At 41.4% G+C, this 20,879-nt stretch overlaps 1 protein-coding gene across 1 annotated transcript; it reads left to right on the top strand.

The window, feature by feature from the left end:
- The first annotated feature begins 4,163 nt into the window (after positions 1-4,163).
- Positions 4,164-19,134, top strand: nol7 (nucleolar protein 7). The gene is made up of 5 exons (XM_048614588.1): positions 4,164-4,634; positions 6,590-6,645; positions 9,454-9,485; positions 11,043-11,121; positions 16,157-19,134. Exons 1-5 carry the CDS (start codon positions 4,479-4,481, stop codon positions 16,164-16,166), a joined length of 333 nt encoding a protein of 110 aa, XP_048470545.1. The 5' UTR covers positions 4,164-4,478; the 3' UTR covers positions 16,167-19,134.
- Positions 19,135-20,879: the final 1,745 nt, after the last annotated feature.

The following is a 20,879-nucleotide window of genomic DNA, read 5'->3' as shown; positions in this document are numbered from 1 at the left end:
ACGTCTGTTTTTGCTCCTGATTTACAGCATTCGCAGTTCTTACGGTTTTTCTTTAATCTGTTAAGCAGCAAGTCAGGTGGGCTGAGGTGAATTTCACTAAGTCAACGAACGCACCATATTTTTTCCTCTTTCATAAAATCATAACTGAAGATACAGAAAAAAAAGTCGTTCAGTATTTATATAACACTTTAATTATCATAACTGGAAATTCGGTTATGCTGTAAGGTTTTGCTGCGAAAACCTGACTTCTCTATTTTCCGTGATTCAGCTTATAGAGTCATACAGCTTGAAAACAGACCCTTCGGTCCAACTCGTTCATGCTGACATGGTTTCCCAAACTAAACTAGTCGCATTTGCCTGCGTTTGGCCCATGTCCCTCTAAATCTTTCCTATTCACCGGCCATTCCAAATGTGTCTTCAATGTTGTAACTGTACCTGCATCTATCACTTCTTCTGGCGGTTCATTCAGCATATGAACCAGCCACTGTGGGGGAAAGAAGGTACCTCTTGAATCCCTTTTAAATCTTTCCCCCACCTTAAAGTTATGTCATCTAGTTTTGAACTTCTTTACCTTAGGGGGAGAAAAACCTTTGTTATTCACCTTACCTATGCCCCTCATGATTTTATAAACCTCTGTAAGGTCACCGTTCAACCTCCTACGATCCGCTGAGAAAAGTCCGAGCCTATCCTTATAACTCAAACACTCCAGGCCCGGGAACATCCTTGTAAATCTTTTGTACACCCTCTCCAATTTAATAATATCCTGTCTATAGTGAGGGGACCAGAACTGTACACAGTACTGCTAATCAACGTGCTGTAGAACTGCAACATGACATCCCAAACTCTATACTGAGTGGTCTGATCAATGAAGACGTGTCAAGTGCCTTCTTTACCCCTCTGTCTATCAGTGACACAACTTTCAAGGAATTATGCCTTTCAAGGAATCCCATAGGTCTCTCTGTTCGATAACACTCCCCAGGGCCCTACCATTAGTTATATAATTTCTGCCCTGGTTTGCCTTAGCAAAGTGCAGCACCTTGCATTTATCTGTATTAAGCTTCTCGGCCCAGTTGATCACGAACCTTTTGTACTCCTGGATAGCCTTCTTCACTGTCTACCACTAATTTTGGTGTCATCTGCAAACTTATTAACCATTCTCCCTAATTTCTCCTCCAAATTGTTTATAGAAGTAGCAAATAGATGGACCCAGTACCAAAACCCGTGGAACATCGCTGGACAGAGGCCTCCAGTCTGAAAAACAAGCCTCCACCACCACCACCCTCTGTCTCCTACTATCAAGCCAATATTGTATCCACTTGGCAAGCTCTCCCTGAATCCCACATGATCTAACTTTACTAACCAGTCAACCATGCAGTGCCTTGTCAAAGGCCTTGCTAAAGTCCACGTAGACAACCTTTACAGTTCTGTCCTCACCTATCTTCTTGGTTACATCCTCAAAAAACTCTAATTAGGTTTGTGAGAGACGATTTCCCACAAACAAAGCCATGCTGACTATCCATAATCAGCCAATGCCTGTCCAGATGCATGTAAATCCTTTCTTTCAGAATCTGCTCCAACAACTGACCCATCACAGATGTCAAACTCACTGGTCTGTAGTTCCCAGGCTTTCTCCCTGGAGCCTTTCTTAAATAAAGGCACACCTTAGCCACGCTGTAGTCTTCTGGCACCTCACCCGTGGCTGTGACTACAGATGATAGAAATGTATCTGCTAAGGGCCCCACGATTTCTTCCCTAGTTTCCCACAAATGTCCTAGGATTTGATTAGGCCCTCCAGCACATCCTCTTCGGTAATGTGGACTGCTTTCAAGACATCAATATTTGTTTCCCGTAGCTCCCTAGTTTCCATGTCTTTCTCATCATAAATATTGGCGAGAAATAGTTTTTTATTATCTCTCCCAAATTCTTTGGTTCTATACATGGGAGAGTTAGTTGTTCTTCAGAGAAATAGAAAATAGATGCAGGAGTAGGCCCTTTGGCCCTTCAAGCCTGCACCGCTTTTCAATACGATCATGGCTGATCGTGCAGTCTCAGTATCCAATTCCCACTTTCTCTCCGTACCCTTTGATCCCTTTATCCACAGGGCCACGTCCAGCTCCCTCTTGAATATATCTAATGAACTGGCCCAACGGCTTCCTGTGGGAGAGAACTCCACAGGTTCACAATTCTCCGAATGAAAAAATTTTTCCTCATCTTAGTCCTGAATGGCTTACCCCTTATTCTTACCTCCTAGTTCTGGATATCCCCAGTATCGGGAACGTTCTTCCCGCATCTGGCCTGTCTAATCCCATCGGGATTTTATATGTTTCCATGAGATCCCCCCTCTTTCTTCTAAATTCCAACGAGTACAAGCCCGGTCGATCCAGTCTTTCCTCACATGTCAGTCCTGCCATCCGGAAATCAAATAATATTCATCTGCTCAGTTGGTGATTCGATGGGCCAAATGACCTTCCATACCGTAGGATTCTATGAAAAGTTGTTGGAGAGGATTCTGAAAGATGGGATTTACATTGATTTGAAGAGGCAAAGACTGATTAGGGATAGTCATCATGGTTCTGTGCGAGGGAAATCATGTCTCACAAACTTGATTGAGGTTTTTAAGGACGTTACTAAAAAGATTGATGAGGACAGCGTGGTAGACGTCTACGTGGACTTTACTGTAAGTTATTGACACGGTTTTGCATGGTAGACTGATTTGTAAAGTTAAATTGCATGGGATTCGGGGAGACCTTGCCAATTGGATACAAAATTAGTTTGATGATAGAAGACAGAGGGTTGTGGTTGAGGGTTGTTTTTCAGACTGGAGGCCTGTGACTAGGGGTGTTCCGCAGGGATCGGTATTGGGTCCATTGTTGTTTGTCATTTATATAAATGATTTGGATGAGGAATTGAGAGGAATTTGTGTTAAGTTTGCAGATGACGTCAAATTAGTGGTATAGTCAAGAAGATTATCTAAGATTACAAAGGGATCTTGATCAATTGGGCCATTGGGCTGAGGAGTGGCAGATGGATTTAATTTGGATAAATGGGAGGTATTGCATTTTGATAAAATGAAAAAGGGTAGCACTTATACACAGTTAGCAGTGAAGCCACTGGGTAGTGTTATCGAATAGAGTCCTAGGGCTTCAGGTACATAGTTCTTTGAAGGGTGCATTGCAGGTAGAGTGGCTAGTTAAGAAGGCATTTAGTACACTTGCCTTCATTGCTTGGACCATTGAGTATAGAAGTTAGGACGTCATGTTGTAGTTGTACAGAATGTAGGTGAGGCCATTTTTGGAGTACTGTGTGTAGTCCTGGTCGCCCTGCTTTAGAAAGGATTTCAAAACTAGGGGGTGTATTTTATAAGGTGAGAGGAGAAAGATTTAAAAGGGACCTCAGCGGCACCATTTTCACACAGGGTGGATCGTATGTGGAATAAACTGCCAAAGGAAGTGGTAGACACAAATACAGTTACGACATTTAAAACACGTTTGGATAGGTACATAAATAAGAAAGGTTTAGAGGGCTATGGGCCAAATGCAGGCATGTGGGACTAGTTTTGTTTGGGAAACTTGGTCAGCGAGGTCTATATCCATGCTGTATGACTCTATGTGCCTGCACAGACGCGCTGCAGCTGGTTCATAAAGGCAGCTCACCACCACCTGCTTGAGCACAATTAGGCATGGGCATCAAATTTTGGAATTTCCAGTGATGTTCAGATCCATAAATGAATAAAATAAAACTACCCAAGCTCATACAATTCTTTCTTCCTTTGAAAAATAGCCTGTTTTAGTTTGCATTGTTCATTCAGAATCAAAGACGAATCTTCTGAGCAACTTTTGGATCTTAATTTGCAGTTATCTTAGTAGTGTACAATACAGAAGGTTATTCTAAGCCATTGTCAGCAATAATGGAAAAATACTATCCAATTAGCACTACTCTTTTTCTATACCCCTAAAATTTTCTTCCTTCTTAAGTATTCGCATGTTCCCTTTTGAATGTTATTGTTGAATCTTTTTGCTGTCCATTTTGGCAATACATCTTAAACTGTAATTGCTTGTCATTAAAACAAAACTTCCCATTGCCCCATTGATATTTTTGCAAATCATGAAAAATCTGTGTAATTCAATAGTCCACATTCCTGCCAAGGTACATGTGTACTCCCTGAATTTTTGATCAAAATCCTACACAATTTTGAATACCTGTATCCTCCTCTGCTCTAAAGAGAGCAGTCCCAGATTTTCTGGTGTTTCCACCTAATTGAAATCCCTAATCCCAGGTATCATTCTGGTAGATTTCCTCTGTAATTTCTCCAAGGCCTTGTCATCCTGACAAAGTATGGAATCAGCCACTTTCTCGAATTGGACATACTATTTTTAATATGCAATTAGTTCAGTTTCTCTGGAAAGTAATTTGGTAAGAATGTCCCAAATATTTAATTTTTGAGCATGTTTATTTTCGGCAATGGTGGCTAGGAAGTGATGAGGGGGACAATGCAATTACAGCAAGCTAAGTTTAAATGTGACAAAAAAGGAAGTGCAATTTTTATTTGTAATTATGTTTTAAAATATTTCAGAGACAAAGCATTGCTGAAGGAGAAAAGAAGAAGAAAGGAACAGTTATTCAAAGAACAGAAGGCACGGTTGTTAGTCAAGATACCAAACTTCGTTAACTTAATTTTGACTTTGACTTTGTATATAAAGCATACTTGAAGCTCTTCTTCATTTCATTTATCCATTGCTACTGCTTCAGTTTAGTGAGCTGTTCAGTTTTGGAGGCTGTTACGCAGATATTTTTGCATATTTATCTTGTTAGAAAATGTTTATTCACTTTTTGCTATTTTCCAAAATTATGGTTGAATTACATTATTTTAAAACTCAATAATTCCACTAGACTGTCATACTGCACTGAACAGTTTTTGGGTTGTTTAAGCCCAGGGCAACCAGAATAAACCCTTTCCATTTTCAATCCCGGCACAGTATTATATTAATTGTTGATTCTTACCATTGGGCAAAACAGTGACAAGAGCAAGTTATATTTGTATAGTGTCTTTAATATAGTATAAAAAGTTCCAAGAAACTTCAAGTTTGATCCTGAACAATACAAAAAGACAATAGGATGGATGATGAAAAACAACTGGCTGAGTTAGAATTTAGGTAGCAGTCTTAAAAGTGTTGGGGGCATTATTTAGAGTGGTAATTCCAGAGCCTTGGGCAATAGTTGCTTAAGGCATGGTCACTGGCGGTGGCACTTTTAAAATGGGAATGCACAAGAAGCCAAAGTTGTGGTGAATAGAGATCTTGGAGTGTTCTGGGTTTGGAGGAGGTTGCAGAGATAGGGAGGTATGAAACCATAGAGGGATTTCAAATCCTAATGAGATCAATATTATGATCCCAGCTGATGGTACTGCTATACGGGTCATATCCCAGAATGAAATCTGGTCTGCTTTTTTTTTAACACTATTTAATGTGGTATTCAGTCATGAAAACATAGTCACGTGAGGGTGTTTCTTTAACAACAGGAGAGAGTTTATTCCATAAGAAATAAAACTAAGTCATCTAAATATATAGAACACAGAAAAATCTTAAAAACACACAGCAAAACAAAGTTTTGACTTGTTTCCTGTCCATTACCAAGATGCAAATTCAGATAAATTATCCCTCTACTAAATCTTTAAGTTCTACTTAACTGATTCAGTCCATTTTCTTGTGTGTGAACTATAGTTTCTTCCTGCTCCACTTCTCTCAAAACTGAGAGTTTAAACTTTCTCAGCTTTCAATCACATACAGATTCCTAACCAAACACTCCTGGTTTGAACATTTCACAAATTAAACTTCTCTACTGAGGTAACTATTTTCCCGAACTGCTATTTAAAAAAAACTTCCTTCTTTAAGAGAATCTGTGCTGGTTTCTTAGCCCAGCTATATCTCCTCAAAACAATCTGAAAAGCTTTCAGTCACTGAGTTTTCAAAGGTAAAATTGAATATTCCTCCATTATTCTAAACTCCAAGCAAGCTAACGGCCTTCCATCTTTACTCAACTTGTCATAAAGTACCATACATAAACAGTTTTGCATTAACTTTCCAGAGGCTTACAGTTTACCTGGTCTCTGACGCATATTGGAATAGGTTACTGTTCCGGAAGGGCTGTCGATCTGGTGTCCACATGTACCATCCTGACTTGGAACTATATTGCTGTTCCTTTTACCATTGCTGGGTCAAACGCTGAAATTCCCTCCTCAACAGGACTGTGGGTGTACCTACACAACATGGACTGCTCTGGTTCAAAAAGGTGTATCACCACTCCCTTCTCAAGGACATTTAAGATGGCTAATTATAGCCAGTGACACCAACACGTCTTGAATGAATTAAAACAATCTGTTCAACACGGAGTGCTCAAACTGTGGGTTTTGCATTGGGATGTCCTCTAATTTCTATTGTAGCTTTTGTTAAAACAAATGTAGGCTGAATATATCCACATTGGATAAGTTAAAATTACGAATTTTTAATTGGAATTTGGCTCTGCTTGGTAGATGGCATAATATCTGTTTGATAATCTCTCTCTTTTTCTATTTTGTTATTATATATACTAGAAACGCAAGTTGCTTCCAGATAATATTCTTGAAGCGATCACTTCAGTCTCAGATAAGTAAGTAGACAATTGTTAAACAAGACACTTTTGAAGTACAAAGATAATAAAGTAAATAGTAATCGTCTTGAAGATTGGTTACCTATTTAATGTACATATCTGTCTCAGTTTATAAAATTAACATTATTCAAAACATTGCGCAGTTGCCCTGTTTCTTTCTAATTCTGAGTTGTAAGCATTGCCTTTTAAAAACAGTTGAGGTCGTTCCATTGCTTACACAATCTGTCAAGAAAATTGTAATCATCCTGTTCAAAGATGTTATTGCTCACCTTCAAGGTGGAACTTGAACTGGTCCAGGGTTAGGGACATCACCACTGTGCCACAAGAGGGCCCATGTGAAAAATTTGAAAAGCCAGCAATTAATTGCTCAACAACTGTTAGGAATGATTTGTATTTTGTGAAAATCTAATAAAGCAATCAAGGTCCAGATTACAGATTTGATTGCAAGTCTGAGCTTAGTTTGCTACACATGTTCATGTTACGTAAGCCTCAGTCTGACTGGAATAGAAATGAGAAAACAGGATCACGTGTTATTGAGGCTGTTTGAGTACATTTTGACAAGTTCTGGTTTATTTTTATTTTCTGCCAACTTCCCTTGTGTATTATATATTCTAAAAGCATAAAGGTAATACCTTAATCTATTACAAATAGCCTGTTCCTTCTAAAACCTAATCACTCCACCACTCTTTAACATTATGGTTCTAGTTAAAACTGCACAACTACATATGTTTAGAACTATTAATTAATAAAACACCCAAAGGCTCTTCACAGGGCATGATGGAATAAAATAGAGACTGAACAACACAAGGAGATATTGGGTCAGTTAACCAAAAGCTTGGTCAATGCAGTAGGTTGAAAAAAGTGTCTTGAAGGAAGGAACCGAAATAAGGAGGCGCAAAAGTACAGGGAAGGAATTCCAGAGTTTATAGTCGAGGCACTTGAACACTTGGCCACCATTGGTGGAGTATCAGGTATGTTTCAAAAGCCAGAAGTTCAAGAGAGTAGATAGTTTGGAAAATAGTGGGGCAGAAGGTCACAAAAATAGACTGAGGTGAAGCCACAAAGGAATTTTAAAACAAGAGCAGCACAGTGGCTCAGTGGTTAGCATTGCAGCCTCAGCCGGGTTCACTTCCACCCTCTAGTGACTGTGTGGAGTTTGCACATTCTTCCCGTGTCTGATGCGTTTCCTCTGGGTGCTCTGGTTTCCTCCCACAGTACAGAGATGTGTAGGGTAGGTGGATTGCCCATAGTGTCCAGGGATGTTTAGGTTAGGTGGGTTAGACATGGGAAATTGCAGAGGTAGGGGGAGTGGGTCTGGGTGAGATGCTGTTCGGTGTTGTGGGCTTGTTGGGCCGAATGGCTTGTTTCCACACTAGGAATTCTATGATAAGCATTTTGAAGTCAAGATGTTGCTCAGCAGCAAGTACATTGTTCATATTGTGTTAAATTTGGGACAGCATTTCCTTTGATGAAACAATGTCAAAGTTTTCAAATGAGAAGAAATTTAGAAGTTATTAACTGCTGTTAACAATGGTGGATTTTATTAGATTTGTACCCATTTTGTATACAGGCACAAATTTTGTAGCTGCTACAAAGTCATATATATAAAATTTTAATAATATGATCATTAAGAAAATCTGATTGGCCCTGACTCTGTTAGTTTTGTAAAATTGCTCAAAAAATGTAGAGAAAACACAGAATTTGAACTTTTCTGGGCTGCTGTTTTTAATCAGTTAAAAATGGGTCTAACCTGTTCAAATTTATATCTTTTTAAAGTCATTGAAATTTTGCTGTTTCTCTATTTCTGTGTCTGATATACAAGTCTACTAGATTTACATGTTAAAAATTATTTTTATCGCCATCTGCCCAGAAATGTGATTCAGTTTGTTTGACTCCGGTTCTAGCTTTAATGAGATAAAACAACATCATGAAAATTAATTGCAGTAGAACTTATAATAAAGATATCCCATTATGAAAACAAAATGTGTGCATTTATGCTGTCCATTCAGTTAAAGTGGTTATTGTTAGTCTGGCTCAATGGTTAGAATTCTTACTTCACGGCAAAAGCTGAAGCCTGACTACAGAACTAAATGTATGGGCTGATGTTTAAGTACAGTGCAGAGGCAGGGCTAAGTTACCAGAGTGCTGTTTTACACATACTTAAATTCAATGTATTTTGGGCAGTTGCATTAAAATTGCTGGAATATTAATACCATCCAAAATGACACATCAATTTGCATGGTTGTATCAAACACGTCTTAGGGATAGGCAGTAAATTCACATTTTTAAGGAAAATAAAGACCCATCTTCCCATTCAGGTGGAAGTAAAATAACCTTAGCTTTAGTGAAAAAGAACATACAGTTCTCAAATCCTTCCTGTACTAACACCACTAAACACCGTTTAAATACTCATCTGCTTATATATTTTCTGCACCAGTTTGTCCACCCAGTTTGACTACACAGTATTGACCATACTTCATAAGTTACCCATTGTTTGTAAAATGCTTTGAGCTATTCCATACAAATGCAAGTTCTTTAATTGTAATGCAGAATAGTTTATGCAGGATTAATAGCAACTGAGAAATATCCTCATTCTGCTTACTACCCATCCCAAAAATGTTGTATAGTATATTTGTAGAAAAGCAACTTCACCTGTGAAGGACATACAAGGTTTGGGATGTTTTCAACTTTAATTTTAGTTTTCAACTTTTCAAGTAATTAATACTTCTGTCTGAAGTTTGCACTATATGCTGCAGGACACCGGCTGTAAGATGAGCAGTATACTGAATGATTCGCTTTGCCTTCTAGGAATGACCAGACACCTGACTCGAGTAAAGAAGGTAGAGCGTACTTTTTTGCCATTCAGTTGGATTTCTGACACATTATGTAATTAATTTTTTTTCCCACTGATCAATGATTTGAGATTCTTTCACATGGAAACTGATCAACTGTTTGCATTCTGATGCTTTGGTACTGAAGTGCTCCAAGAAAAAAAATGATCGAAGTTTTTGTTGTCAGCACTACACATCCAAATTAAACTTTTGAAAACTGTTTTATGTCAGCCTGCCACGTCCTGATATTTTTCGAATATAAGCACATTGGAGTTGCTGTAACAAGTGGTTGCATAATAAGGGACTATGGGGTACAATGTCTAACACAGGACTAAACTATTGGTAACCTGCCTGTACACTTCTCATGTAGTGCTTTAAGTGGGATAAAGGTAATTTTCTTTTATTTTTTTCAGGTACATTGTCCACAGTGTACAATGAATAATTTTAATGCTGAGTTAAATTACTGAGGTGAAAGTGGAACTAATACAAAAAATTTTTAGGAGGATGATTTATTGTAAATGTTAGGTGGAATAGATTGTATGCTAGATACTTGATCCATTTTTAAATGGTGATTTCAACATTGCAACCCAATTTGTCGTATGTTGGACATTCCTGTCCCAGACCTCTCTTTGTTCACTGCTTATCCTGCTGTCTCATCACCTCTGTCCTCGTTGACCAGTGTTGTTTTCTGTTCCCTTGATGTCTCAAATTCAAAATTCTCATCGTCATACTCCCAGTCTTGCTCCATGTTATCATTGTCGCTGGCACCAGCTTTGCATTATTCGCCCCAAACTCTCCCTTTTAACCTCTTACGCATCTGTTTGTCCCACCATTGTGTGCTGTGTCATTAGCCATTGAGGCCCATGTGCTGAAATTCCTTCCCTTAAACTCCTCTGGCTCTCCTTTTTTACAACTCTCCTTAAAATCTGCCTCTTTGACAGGTTTAGTCATCCCTTTTAAAATTGCCTCCTGTGCAGTGGTGTTAATTTTTGTCTGATCACACCTATGTGCAGCACGTTGCAACCTTTTCTGCTAAATGAAACTGTTATATACCTGACGTGAGAGAAGAATTTCTTGATTTTTGACTAATTAGTTTGTGCCCTTTAGCAAAGACAAATCTTTTACAAAGGAAAAGTTGTGGAGCTCCCAATGTTAAGGTAATAACAACACACTACTGGTGGCACTGAATATTGTGAAGGTCAAAGGTCCCGTGTTCTATACCCAGTCTGGACTGGGTTAACTACTGTTGTTGGATAACGTTGTATCAAAATGTCAAAATATGTCATTAACTTTTGAACAGCATAGTAGCATGAATCAAAGCATTTAGTGGAGATAAAGGGATCATTGACATACAGTCCCACCTGGCACTAAATTTTGCAGTGCTTTGCCTGGATCAGCACCTGGGAATGTGAACTATACCACTTTCAGCTTTGTTTCTATCTTGCAACCTCTAGAGTCACCAAAGCAGGTTGTTTTTTGTAGGTGAGGTTATTTTTAATTCTGTTTATATATCTTGGTTGCTCCTACAAATTTATTTTGTTTAAAACTTGTTTTGCCTCATTCTAGGTGAAGGCTGTGATTCTAAGAAGCACCCTGAGGAGGATAGTGGATTGGAGGAAGATGTTGAGGAGTGCTTGGATACCAGGTAACTGACACCAAAATCCAGCTTCTTTTAGCCAAAGATGAGCTAACAATCTGAAGAAATAGTTTACATTTCTGAATTCAATTTATTCTACCACCATATTACCTTGGCCACTAATTTAGGAGAAATGGGTTAATATTACATAAAAGTAAGTAGGGATGAGAAATTTTCCCTGTTTGCATGTTTCTGATACTGGCATCTTGGAAATCTGTCATTTCAAGTATATGTTCCGCCCTTCAGCTGCTGGTGTGAGGCTTAAATGAAAATTGTACCTCTGCTAAATGGTGGGAGCGGGATCTAAATACGGAGTTTTGGTTGGATCAGGAATGAGTGAGAGATCACAGCTACTCCTCCAGTCACACCTCTCTTTCTCCTGTGCTTTCTGCACCAGCTGCTCCAATCACAGGTTCTCTTTTTTTTCTGAAGAAGGTTCTAGGCCCGAAACGTCAGCCTTCCTGCTCCTCTGATGCTGCTTGGCCTGCTTTGTTCATCCAGCTCTACACCTTGTTATCTCAGATTCTCCAGCATCTGCAGTTCCTACTTCCTGTCTGTCCCACTTTTGTTGCTCTTCCAAAGACAGAATCTATGATTGCTGCCCTTGAAGACATTCTCGCTTTGGTTGCTGCTGTGCGCATGTCTCTGGCTTCATTACTAGGTTTTGAGCCAGTTTCGAACTTTCTTATTTTTCTACTTCTCCTCCATTCTTATCATTTGGTGCAGGAGGAGATTGAATGGGTCAGCCTCATAATGCAGCACGTCTGCTCCTTGGCCTTCAATCTTATTCTTGGCTGTTGTAGCTCCTCCAGAGACAGAATCTATGATTGGCGGAGCAAAAAGGGTGGGAGGATGGCAGCTTGTGTTGGAGAATTTGGAGCAGTAGCATGGGAGATACACGATCTGTATCTTTTCCTCCTGTACTCATTGTTCTTCCAGTCAAATATTATTGTTTTTCTGCACTTGCTGAGAATCTGCAGTTATCCAGTCATTGTATAAGCTAATATGTATAAGGTGATTCAGAGATAGTAGGAACTGCAGATGCTGGAGAATCCGAGACAACAAGGTGCAGGGCTGGAGGAACACAGCAGGCCAAGCAGCATCACAGGAGCAGAAAGGCTGACGTTTCGGGCCTAGACCCTTCATCAGAAAAGGGGGAGGGGAAGGGGGTTCTGAAATAAATAGGGAGAGAGTGGGAGGCGGATAGAAGATGGATAGGTGGAGAGGAAACAAACAGGTCGAAGAGGCGGGGATGGGGCCAGTAAAGGTGAGTGTAGGTGGGGAGTTAGGGAGGGGATAGGTCAGTCCAGGGAGGACAGACAGGTCAAGGGGGTGGGATGAGGTTAGTAGGTAGGAGATGGGGGTGCGGCTTGAGGTGGGAGGAGGGGATAGATGGGAGGAAGAACAGGTTAGGGAGGCGGGGACGAGCTGGGCTGGTTTTGGGATGCGGTAGGGGGAGGGGAGATTTTGAAGCTTGTGAAATCCACATTGATACCATTGGGCTGCAGGGTTCCCAAGTGGAATATGAGTTGCTGTTCCTGCAACCTTCGGGTGGCATCGTTGTGGCACTGCAGGAGGCCCAGGATGGACATGTCGTCTGAGGAATGGGAGGGGGGAGTTGAAATGGTTCGCGACTGGGAGGTGCAGTTGTTTATTGCGAACCGAGCGTAGGTGTTCTGCAAAGCGGTCCCCGAGCCTCCGCTTGGTTTCCCCGATGTAGAGGAAGCCACAGCGGATGCAGTATACCACATTGGCAGATGTGCAGGTGAACATCTGCTTGATGTGGAAAGTCTTCTTGTGGCCTGGGATGGGGGTGAGGGAGGAGGTATGGGGGCAGGTGTAGCACTTCCTGCGATTGCAGGGAAAAGTGCCGGGTGTGGTGGAGCTGGAGGGGAGCGTGGAGTGGACAAGGGAGTCATGGAGAGAGTGGTCCCTCCGGAAAGCAGATAAGGGTGGGGAGGGAAAGATGTCTTTGGTGGTGGGGTCGGATTGCAGACGGCGGACGTGTCGGACGATGATGCGTTGGATCCGGAGGTTGGTGGGGTGGTACGTGAGGATGAGGGGGGTTCTTATTGCGTGGAAAAACGAGGACAACTGAGATGTACGGGAGTGGAATGCCTCATCCTGGGAGCAGATGTGGCGGAGGTGAAGGAATTGGGAATAGGGGATAGCATTTTTGCAGGAAGGTGGGTGGGAGGAGGAGTATTCTAGGTAGCTGTGGGAGTCGGTGGGCTTGAAATGAATATCGGTTTCTAGGTGGTTGCCCGATATGGAGACAGAGAGGTCCAGGAAGGGGAGAGAGGTGTTAGAGATGGTCCAGGTAAACTTAAGGTTGGGGTGGAAGGTGTTAGTGAAGTGGATGAACTGTTTGAGCTCCTCGTGGGAGCACGAGGCGGCGCCGATACAGTCATCAATGTAACGGAGGAAGAGGTGAGGTTTAGGGCCGATGTAGGTACGGAAGAGGGATTGTTCCACGTAACCTACAAAGAGGCAGGCGTAACTTGGGCCCATGCAGGTACCCATGGCCACCCCCTTTGTCTGTAGGAAGTGGGAGGAATTGAAAGAGAAGTTGTTGAGGGTGAGGACGAGTTTGGCTAAGTGGTTGAGGGTGTCAGTGGAGGGGGACTGGTCGGGCCTGCGGAACAGGAAGAAGCGGAGGGCCTTTAGGCCATCTGCATGGGGAATGCAGGTGTAGAGGGACTGGACGCCCATGGTAAAGATGAGGTGTTGGGGACCGGGGAATTGGAAGTTCTGGAGGAGATGGAGGGTGTGGGTGGTGTCACGGACATAGGTAGGGAGTTCCTGGACCAAGGGGGAGAAAATGGAGTCCAGATAGTTGGAGATCAGTTCGGTGGGGCAGGAGCAGGCGGAGACAATGGGTCGACCAGGGCATTCAGGTTTGTGGATTTTGGGAAGGAGATAGAAGCGGGCAGTGCGAGGATGGGGAACGATGAGGTTGGAGGCTGTGGGTGGGAGGTCACCTGAGGTGATGAGGTTGTGGATGGTTTGGGAGATGATGGTTTGGTGCTCAGGGGTGGGGTCATGATCAAGGGGGCGGTAGGAGGAGGTGTCGGAGAGTTGGCGTCTGGCCTCGGCGATGTAGAGGTCAGTGCGACACACTACAACTGCGCCTCCCTGCACGGGTTTGTCCGTCCTCCCTGGATTGACCTATCCCCTCCCTAACTCCCCACTACACTCACCTTTACTGGCCCCATCCCTGCCTCTTCGACCTGTTTGTTTCCTCTCCACCTATCCTCTCTTCTATCCATCTTCTATCCGACTCCCACTCTCTCCCTATTTATTTTAGAACCCCCTTCCCCTCCCCCTTTTCTGATGAAGGGTCTAGGCCCGAAACGTCAGCCTTTCTGCTCCTATGATGCTGCTTGGCCTGCTGTGTTCATCCAGCCCTGCACCTTGTTGTCATGTATAAGGTGAATTTTTTTTACCTCCATCTTTGATTTCTTTTGGGCTATTTGTGAGGTTTTGGCCAAATTTGCTGGATGCCCTCATGTATTCTTAACCATACTTTGCAACTCTCCCATTCGTCAGCATATGAGATTTCTTTGCATCGTTATATTTTCTGTTCAGTTTGCCGTTGTCTCTTATTTAGTTATCCATAGCTGCTGCTGTTTTGAAAGTTAGCTTTGCCTAAATCTAGAACTTTAGCATTTCACATTTCCCCTTCCAAAAAAAATGCATTTAACTTGATCATAAAATGCTGTTGGGTAACTGTTCACATATGGCTGTTAAATATATAAATATGGCTCATTATTCATTAATAAATTCAACATTAGATGCTCTCTCGCTAATTCTTGACTACACTGTTGCAGTAAACTGTCCTGAGCATGCTCAAAAATGTATTACCTTGCTGCCATGAACCCGTAAAGTTTCCCATTGATCTTCTTTTATTAATGAATTGAATTTAACTTTCATCAGCAAGGCAGTACTCCCCACCCAAAATCACCGTTCCCCCTCATCTTTTCTGTAGACATTATAACCAGATGTATTTACTTCCTAGACTTGATTGTCTTGTACCTTGTCTTAGTAATGGCTGCCACATCATATCCTCCCAAGATGAATTTGTGCCTGTTACTCATTATTCAAATTCTGTCCTTTTACTCTGTTTATCCAAAGAACAATTATTTAGACCACACACCTGAACGTGTGCTTTTTCTCTAATGTTTTACTCACACTGTTTTAATTCTGTCTTCATTTAATTACTTTGCATCATTTAGTTTTGTCTTTACTCATAGTGACAAAAGCACAATTTTGGACTCTTCTATTCTGTGTTCTCTTGATTTTGTGCAATTATTTGCAGCACCTGATAATTGTACCACCATTTACCACCCTAATTAACCTTCCACTGGAATTCTGAGTTCCAGTGTAGTCCTTCTTTCAGTCCAGTTCATCCTTGTTCTAATACTTCGTGCTGGTGCCCCATAAACTCCTGGAATCTCTTTTTCCGACATCACTTCCACTCAATGTTTATATCTCCAATCTGAATGTACCTGTGACAATTTGCATATGGTTTGGATAAGAATCCAGGGATACCATAATCTCTGGTTATTAGTCTTGAGACCCCGTTCCTTAATTTCACTCCTATGGCCTAGTGGTATTATCACTAGACTGTTATTCCAGAGACCCAGGTAATGTTCTGGGGACCTGGTTTCAAATCCCACCATTTGGAATTTGAATTCAGTTTTTAAAAATCTGGAATTGAGTCCAATGATGACCATGAATCCATTGTTGATTGTTGAAAAAACCCATCTGGTTCCCTAATGTCCTTTAGGACAGGAAACTGCTATCCTTACCTGGTCTGGCCTGTATGTGATTCCAGAACTACTGCAATGTGGTTAACACTTAACTGCCCTCTGGGATGGGTAATAAATGCTGGCCTAGCCAGTGACCCCTCATCCCGTGAATGAATAAAAAAAAACTGATACTCTCTAAACAGAGCCGCTTGCATTCTGTTCTGTACGTTGTTAATCCAAACAAGGATCACAACAAACTGGATCTTTTCTGTCTTTCTCTAATATTCTTTCAGATTGGTTTGAGATTCACCACACCTGGTACCAGTTACATAACATGCCAAATGGGACTATTGATACCAATTACCGAGCTACTCAAGATTGGGCATCCATGAGGTGCTGTGAACCATCAACAGCAGGACAAATGTACTCCACAATCTGAAACCTCATGGCCTGGCATATCCCCACTCAACTATTACAATCAGGCCAAGAGATCAGCCCTGGTTCAATGGAGAGTGCAGGAGGGCATGCCAGGAGTAGCACCAGGCGTACCTGAAAATGAGATGTCAACCTTGTGAAGCTACCAAATAGGACCACTTGTATGCCAAACAGTGTAAGCAACAAGTAATAGACAAAACTAAGTGATCCCACAATCAATGACTCACATCTAAACTCTGTAGTCCTGAATGGTGGTGGACAATTAAACAAATCACTGGAGGAAGAAGCTCCACAAATATTCCCATCCTCAATAATGGAAGAGCCCAACACATAAGTGCAAAAGTTAAGGCTGAAGCTTTCGCAGCAATCTTCAGCTGGTAGTGCAAAAGGGATGATCCATCTAAACCTCCTTAGTGGTCACCAGCATTACAGATACCAGTCTTTAGCCAATTTGATTCACCTGCATGATACCAAGAAATGGTTCATGGCACTGGATACTACAAAAGCTATGGGCCCTGAAACAGTTTGGCAATAGTACTGAAGACTTGGGCTCTAGAACCTGCTGCTTCCATAGTCCAGCTGTTCCAATATAGTTGCAACATTGGCATCTAACTGACAATGTGGAAAAATTGGCCAGGCATGACCTGAGCACACAAAGCAGGACAAATCCAACCCAGCCAGTTACTGTCCCATCAGTCTACTCTCGATCATCAATAAAGTGATGAAGGTGTCATCAACAGCGCTATCAGGCGGCACCCGCTTGTTGATGCCCAGTTTGGGTTCCACTAGGGCCACTCAGCTCCTGACCTCATTACAGCCTTGATTCAAATGTGGACAATAGAGCTGAATTCCAGAGATTAAGTGAGAGTGACAGCTCTTGAGATCAAAGCCACATTGGACCAAGTGTAGCATCGAGGTGTCTGAGGAAAAACTGGAATCAGTGGGTACCAGGGCAAACTCTCCGTTGATTGGAGTCGTACCTGGTACATAGGAAGATGATTTTGGAAGTCAGTCAATTCAGCTTCAGAATATCTCTGCAAGAGTTCCTCAAGGTAGTGACCTAGGCCCAACCACCTTTAGCTGCTTCAACAATCACCTTTCCTCCATCAGTAGGTCAGAAGAGGGGATGTTCGCTAATGATTGCACAATGTTCAGCACCACTTGTGACTCCTCATATACTGAAGCAATCCATATTCAAATGCGACAAGATCTGGAAAATGTCCAGGCTTGGGTGGACAAGTGGCAAGTAACATTCGCGTTACACAGATGGCAGGCAATGACTGTCTCCAATAAGAGACAATCTGATCACTGCCCCTTGATATTCAATGATGTTACCATCACTGAAATTCCCCACAATCAACATTCTTGGAGTTACCATTGACCAGAAACTCAACTGGACCTATCACATGAACACAGTGGCTACAAGAGCAGGTCAGAAGCTAGGAATACTGCAGCAAGTAATTCACCTACTGACTCCCCAAAGCCTATCCACCATCTACAAGGCACAAGTCAGGAGTGTGATGGAATGCCTGGCTGAGTGCAGCTCCAACAGCACTCAAGAAGCTTGACATCATCCAGGACAAAGCAGCCCATTTGGTTAGCACCACATCCACAAGCATCCATTCCCTCCACCATTGATGCTCAGTAGCAGCATTGTGTACTATCTACTTGATGCAATGCAGAAATTTACCATAGATCCTTAGACAGCACCTTCCAAATCCATGACCACTTCCATCTAGAAGGACAGGGGCAGAGGAACACCACCACCTGCATGTTTGCCTCCAAGTTACTCATCATCCTGACTTGGAAATATATCACCATTCTTTCACATTGCTGGGTCAAAATCATGGAATTCCTCTCTAAGGGCAGTTTGGATCAACCTACAGCATGCAGACTGCAGAAGTTCAAGAAGGCAGCTCACTATCACCTTCTCAAGGGAAACCAGAGATGGGCAATAGAATGCTGGCCTGTCAGCAATATATATGTTGCACGAATGAATCTAGAAAAAAGATTCTATTTGTCCCCCTAGTTACTGAATCCTTACAACTATCATTTGGACTTCTTCTACTCCTCCTTGCTTTGGATAGTGTCCTGCTGCAAGGTGACTTGGGTTGCATTCATGCTGATCCTCATGGCTATCTGTACATTGTACCTGTTACATAGGATGACTTCCTATGGACTCTTGAGCTCTATCTCCTAGATTTTCACTATGCCATCAGTCACATCAAGCCCCATTCTGATACTACATCTCTGTGAGATGACTGAGGTCTGGAGCAAATTTGCCAGATTTTTGTGTTCTTGCATGCGATGTGGATGTTGCTGACTACTCCCACATATACTGTCCATCCCTAATTGCCCTTGAAGGGGTGGTGCGACACATTGTTGAATCATTGCAGTCAATGCAGCAAAGGTGCAACTACAAAATTGTTAGGAAGGGAGTTCCTCTCTCATTTGTCATTGTGTCTGATTCAAAGACTCAGCTGAAGAGATTCTAAACAGACACGTAACTGCAGAAGTGTTCAGTCAATGCAGTCTGTCTTTTCATAAATCCTGCAGTCCAGACTTTGCCTTATTGTAATCCAGATTGTGATATAATTTATACTTTTTATTAGTTGTTTACTATACATTACTTAGTTAATGTTGATAGTGAAGCTGATTTGGTTTGGCTTACTATACCTGTATGATGATATAATTGGCAGCTCAACACCAGGATTTGGGAACATGGACAATGCAAGTCTGGTATTGGATTTTGCTACGCCTTGGTGCCTGTGACACTAAGTTTGTGTACAGACTTAAGATGGCACTAGAACTTATTAAAGATTTTTTGTAAGTGTCAGAGGTTTCCCTCGTACTGTTGTGGGTCATGATTAGAGCTAAGGTAACAGAGCCAGGGTGAGCTGAGAAGGCAGATGTAATAGATTTAATATCAACTTGGTTTAATGAAAATACCAGAGAGATCAAGTAGTCCAGGTAGTACAATGGATGAATCAGTGAACCTTAAGTTGAAGGAAAGGCCATTAGAAATGAATAAATTGGAGGTGAACTTCCAAATGACAGAAAGAGAGAAAGAATTCCCAAAAAAAAATTAAAATAACTGGAAAGGGAGGAAAAAGAGAATTTAAATTACAAATGATACAGTTTAGCAGGCTAAACCAGAAGTTTGGGAGCGCTTTGAAGAGGAAAGACCTAGTCATAGTCTGCAATTTAGTCAGGAGATGTTTTAAGATTGTGAAGGCCTAGCCAGTATTTGAAAAGAAGGACATGGAAGCATTTCATGTCATTTGAAAAAGTAGAGACCCAGATGGGGTGGCCAAATGCAGATTGGATATTGCCCATACAAAGTAAATTACCTGGTAGAGCTCGAAATTTATGCCATCTTGTCGGAGAAAGGCGCTAGAGATTATGAAGAAGTAGAAAGGGCTATTTTAAGTTAAATGCATATGAATTGGTCCCAGAAACATACAGGCAGAGGTTTTGGAACTAAAGGAAACGGCCTGAACAAACTTCTGTTGAGTTTGAGGGAGTTAAACAAAACAATTTTAACAGGTGCGTAACTGCATTAAAGGCTGAAAATACTTATGATGCTCTCAGGGAAGTTATTCTTAGAAGAATTTAAAACTTCCCTATCTTATGTAATAAGAACTTGTGTAGAAGACCAAAGGGTAGCAATGGCAAAACAAGCAGCTATAATGGCTAGCGATTATGAACTAATCCATAAAACTTTGTTTTGTCACCAGAAATTTGAGAAAAGTAAAATGTGGAAGAGTGAAAGGAAGACAGGTAGCCAGGCTAGAGAATACACAATAGGGAATGTCTGAAGAATGTCCTCCAATCAGGAAGGAAAGCGTTGAGGGTGGAAGTGAAGTTCAGAAGCATAAATGTTTCTATTGTAATAAGTTAGTACATGTTTGTTAGGAATGTTGGAAGTTGTGATAGAAATTCATAATAAATAAGTTGAAGGGAACTCAAAAAGACAACACCATGGACCAGATTGTACCTCTAACTACAACAAAGAGGTGAATTCTTCGTTAAAAAAGAAATATGCAAGGTAGATGAGAGGTATACACAGTTTTTATCGAGGGGCAAGGTTACTCTGTTTTCTTCAGGTGAGGTAGCTAAACCCAAATCCAAGCTAAACATAGAAAGAGATACAGGGGCAACACAGTTGCTTTTACTGCAGCAAGACTTGGTTTTCCCTCCAGCAAGTTCAATGGGAGCTAAGGTACTAGTAAATGGGACTGGTGGAGAATATATTCCAGTTCCATTAAGTAGAGTACATTGGAATGTGACTTATTATCAAGAGAAATAATTGTCAGAGTAGTGAAGACATTACCTATCGAGGGAGAAGATTTACTTCTGGGTAACGATTTTGCAGGACTAAAGATCATAATTACAGAATACTCAAAGGATGTTCAAGAAACCAAACAATTACAGGAACAGGTTCCAGATTTTTTTCTACATACTGTGTGGTAACTGGAATAATAGTTAACTAAAATTCATCAATAAAGGTTGACATGACAGTATAATAAAAGGTCACTGAAATTTGCCTGAGAGGTGAAAATTGTTTGAGATAATTGAGGG

This window comes from Rhincodon typus, chromosome 2, assembly GCF_021869965.1.
Source record: "Rhincodon typus isolate 14 chromosome 2, sRhiTyp1.1, whole genome shotgun sequence".
In the NCBI taxonomy this organism is placed as follows: Eukaryota; Metazoa; Chordata; class Chondrichthyes; order Orectolobiformes; family Rhincodontidae; genus Rhincodon; species Rhincodon typus.
The sequence above is the reverse complement of the archived record's forward strand: the minus strand, read 5'-3'. Positions and strand labels throughout refer to the sequence as shown.

Coding starts and splice junctions, on each gene's coding strand:
- nol7 (XM_048614588.1), top strand. CDS start 4,479: ATGAGGGGGACAATGCAATTACAGCAAGCTAAGTTTAAATGTGACAAA. Junction 4,635..6,589: donor AGTTATTCAAAGAACAGAAG/GCACGGTTGTTA, acceptor TATATATACTAG/AAACGCAAGTTGCTTCCAGA. Junction 6,646..9,453: donor ATCACTTCAGTCTCAGATAA/GTAAGTAGACAA, acceptor TTTGCCTTCTAG/GAATGACCAGACACCTGACT.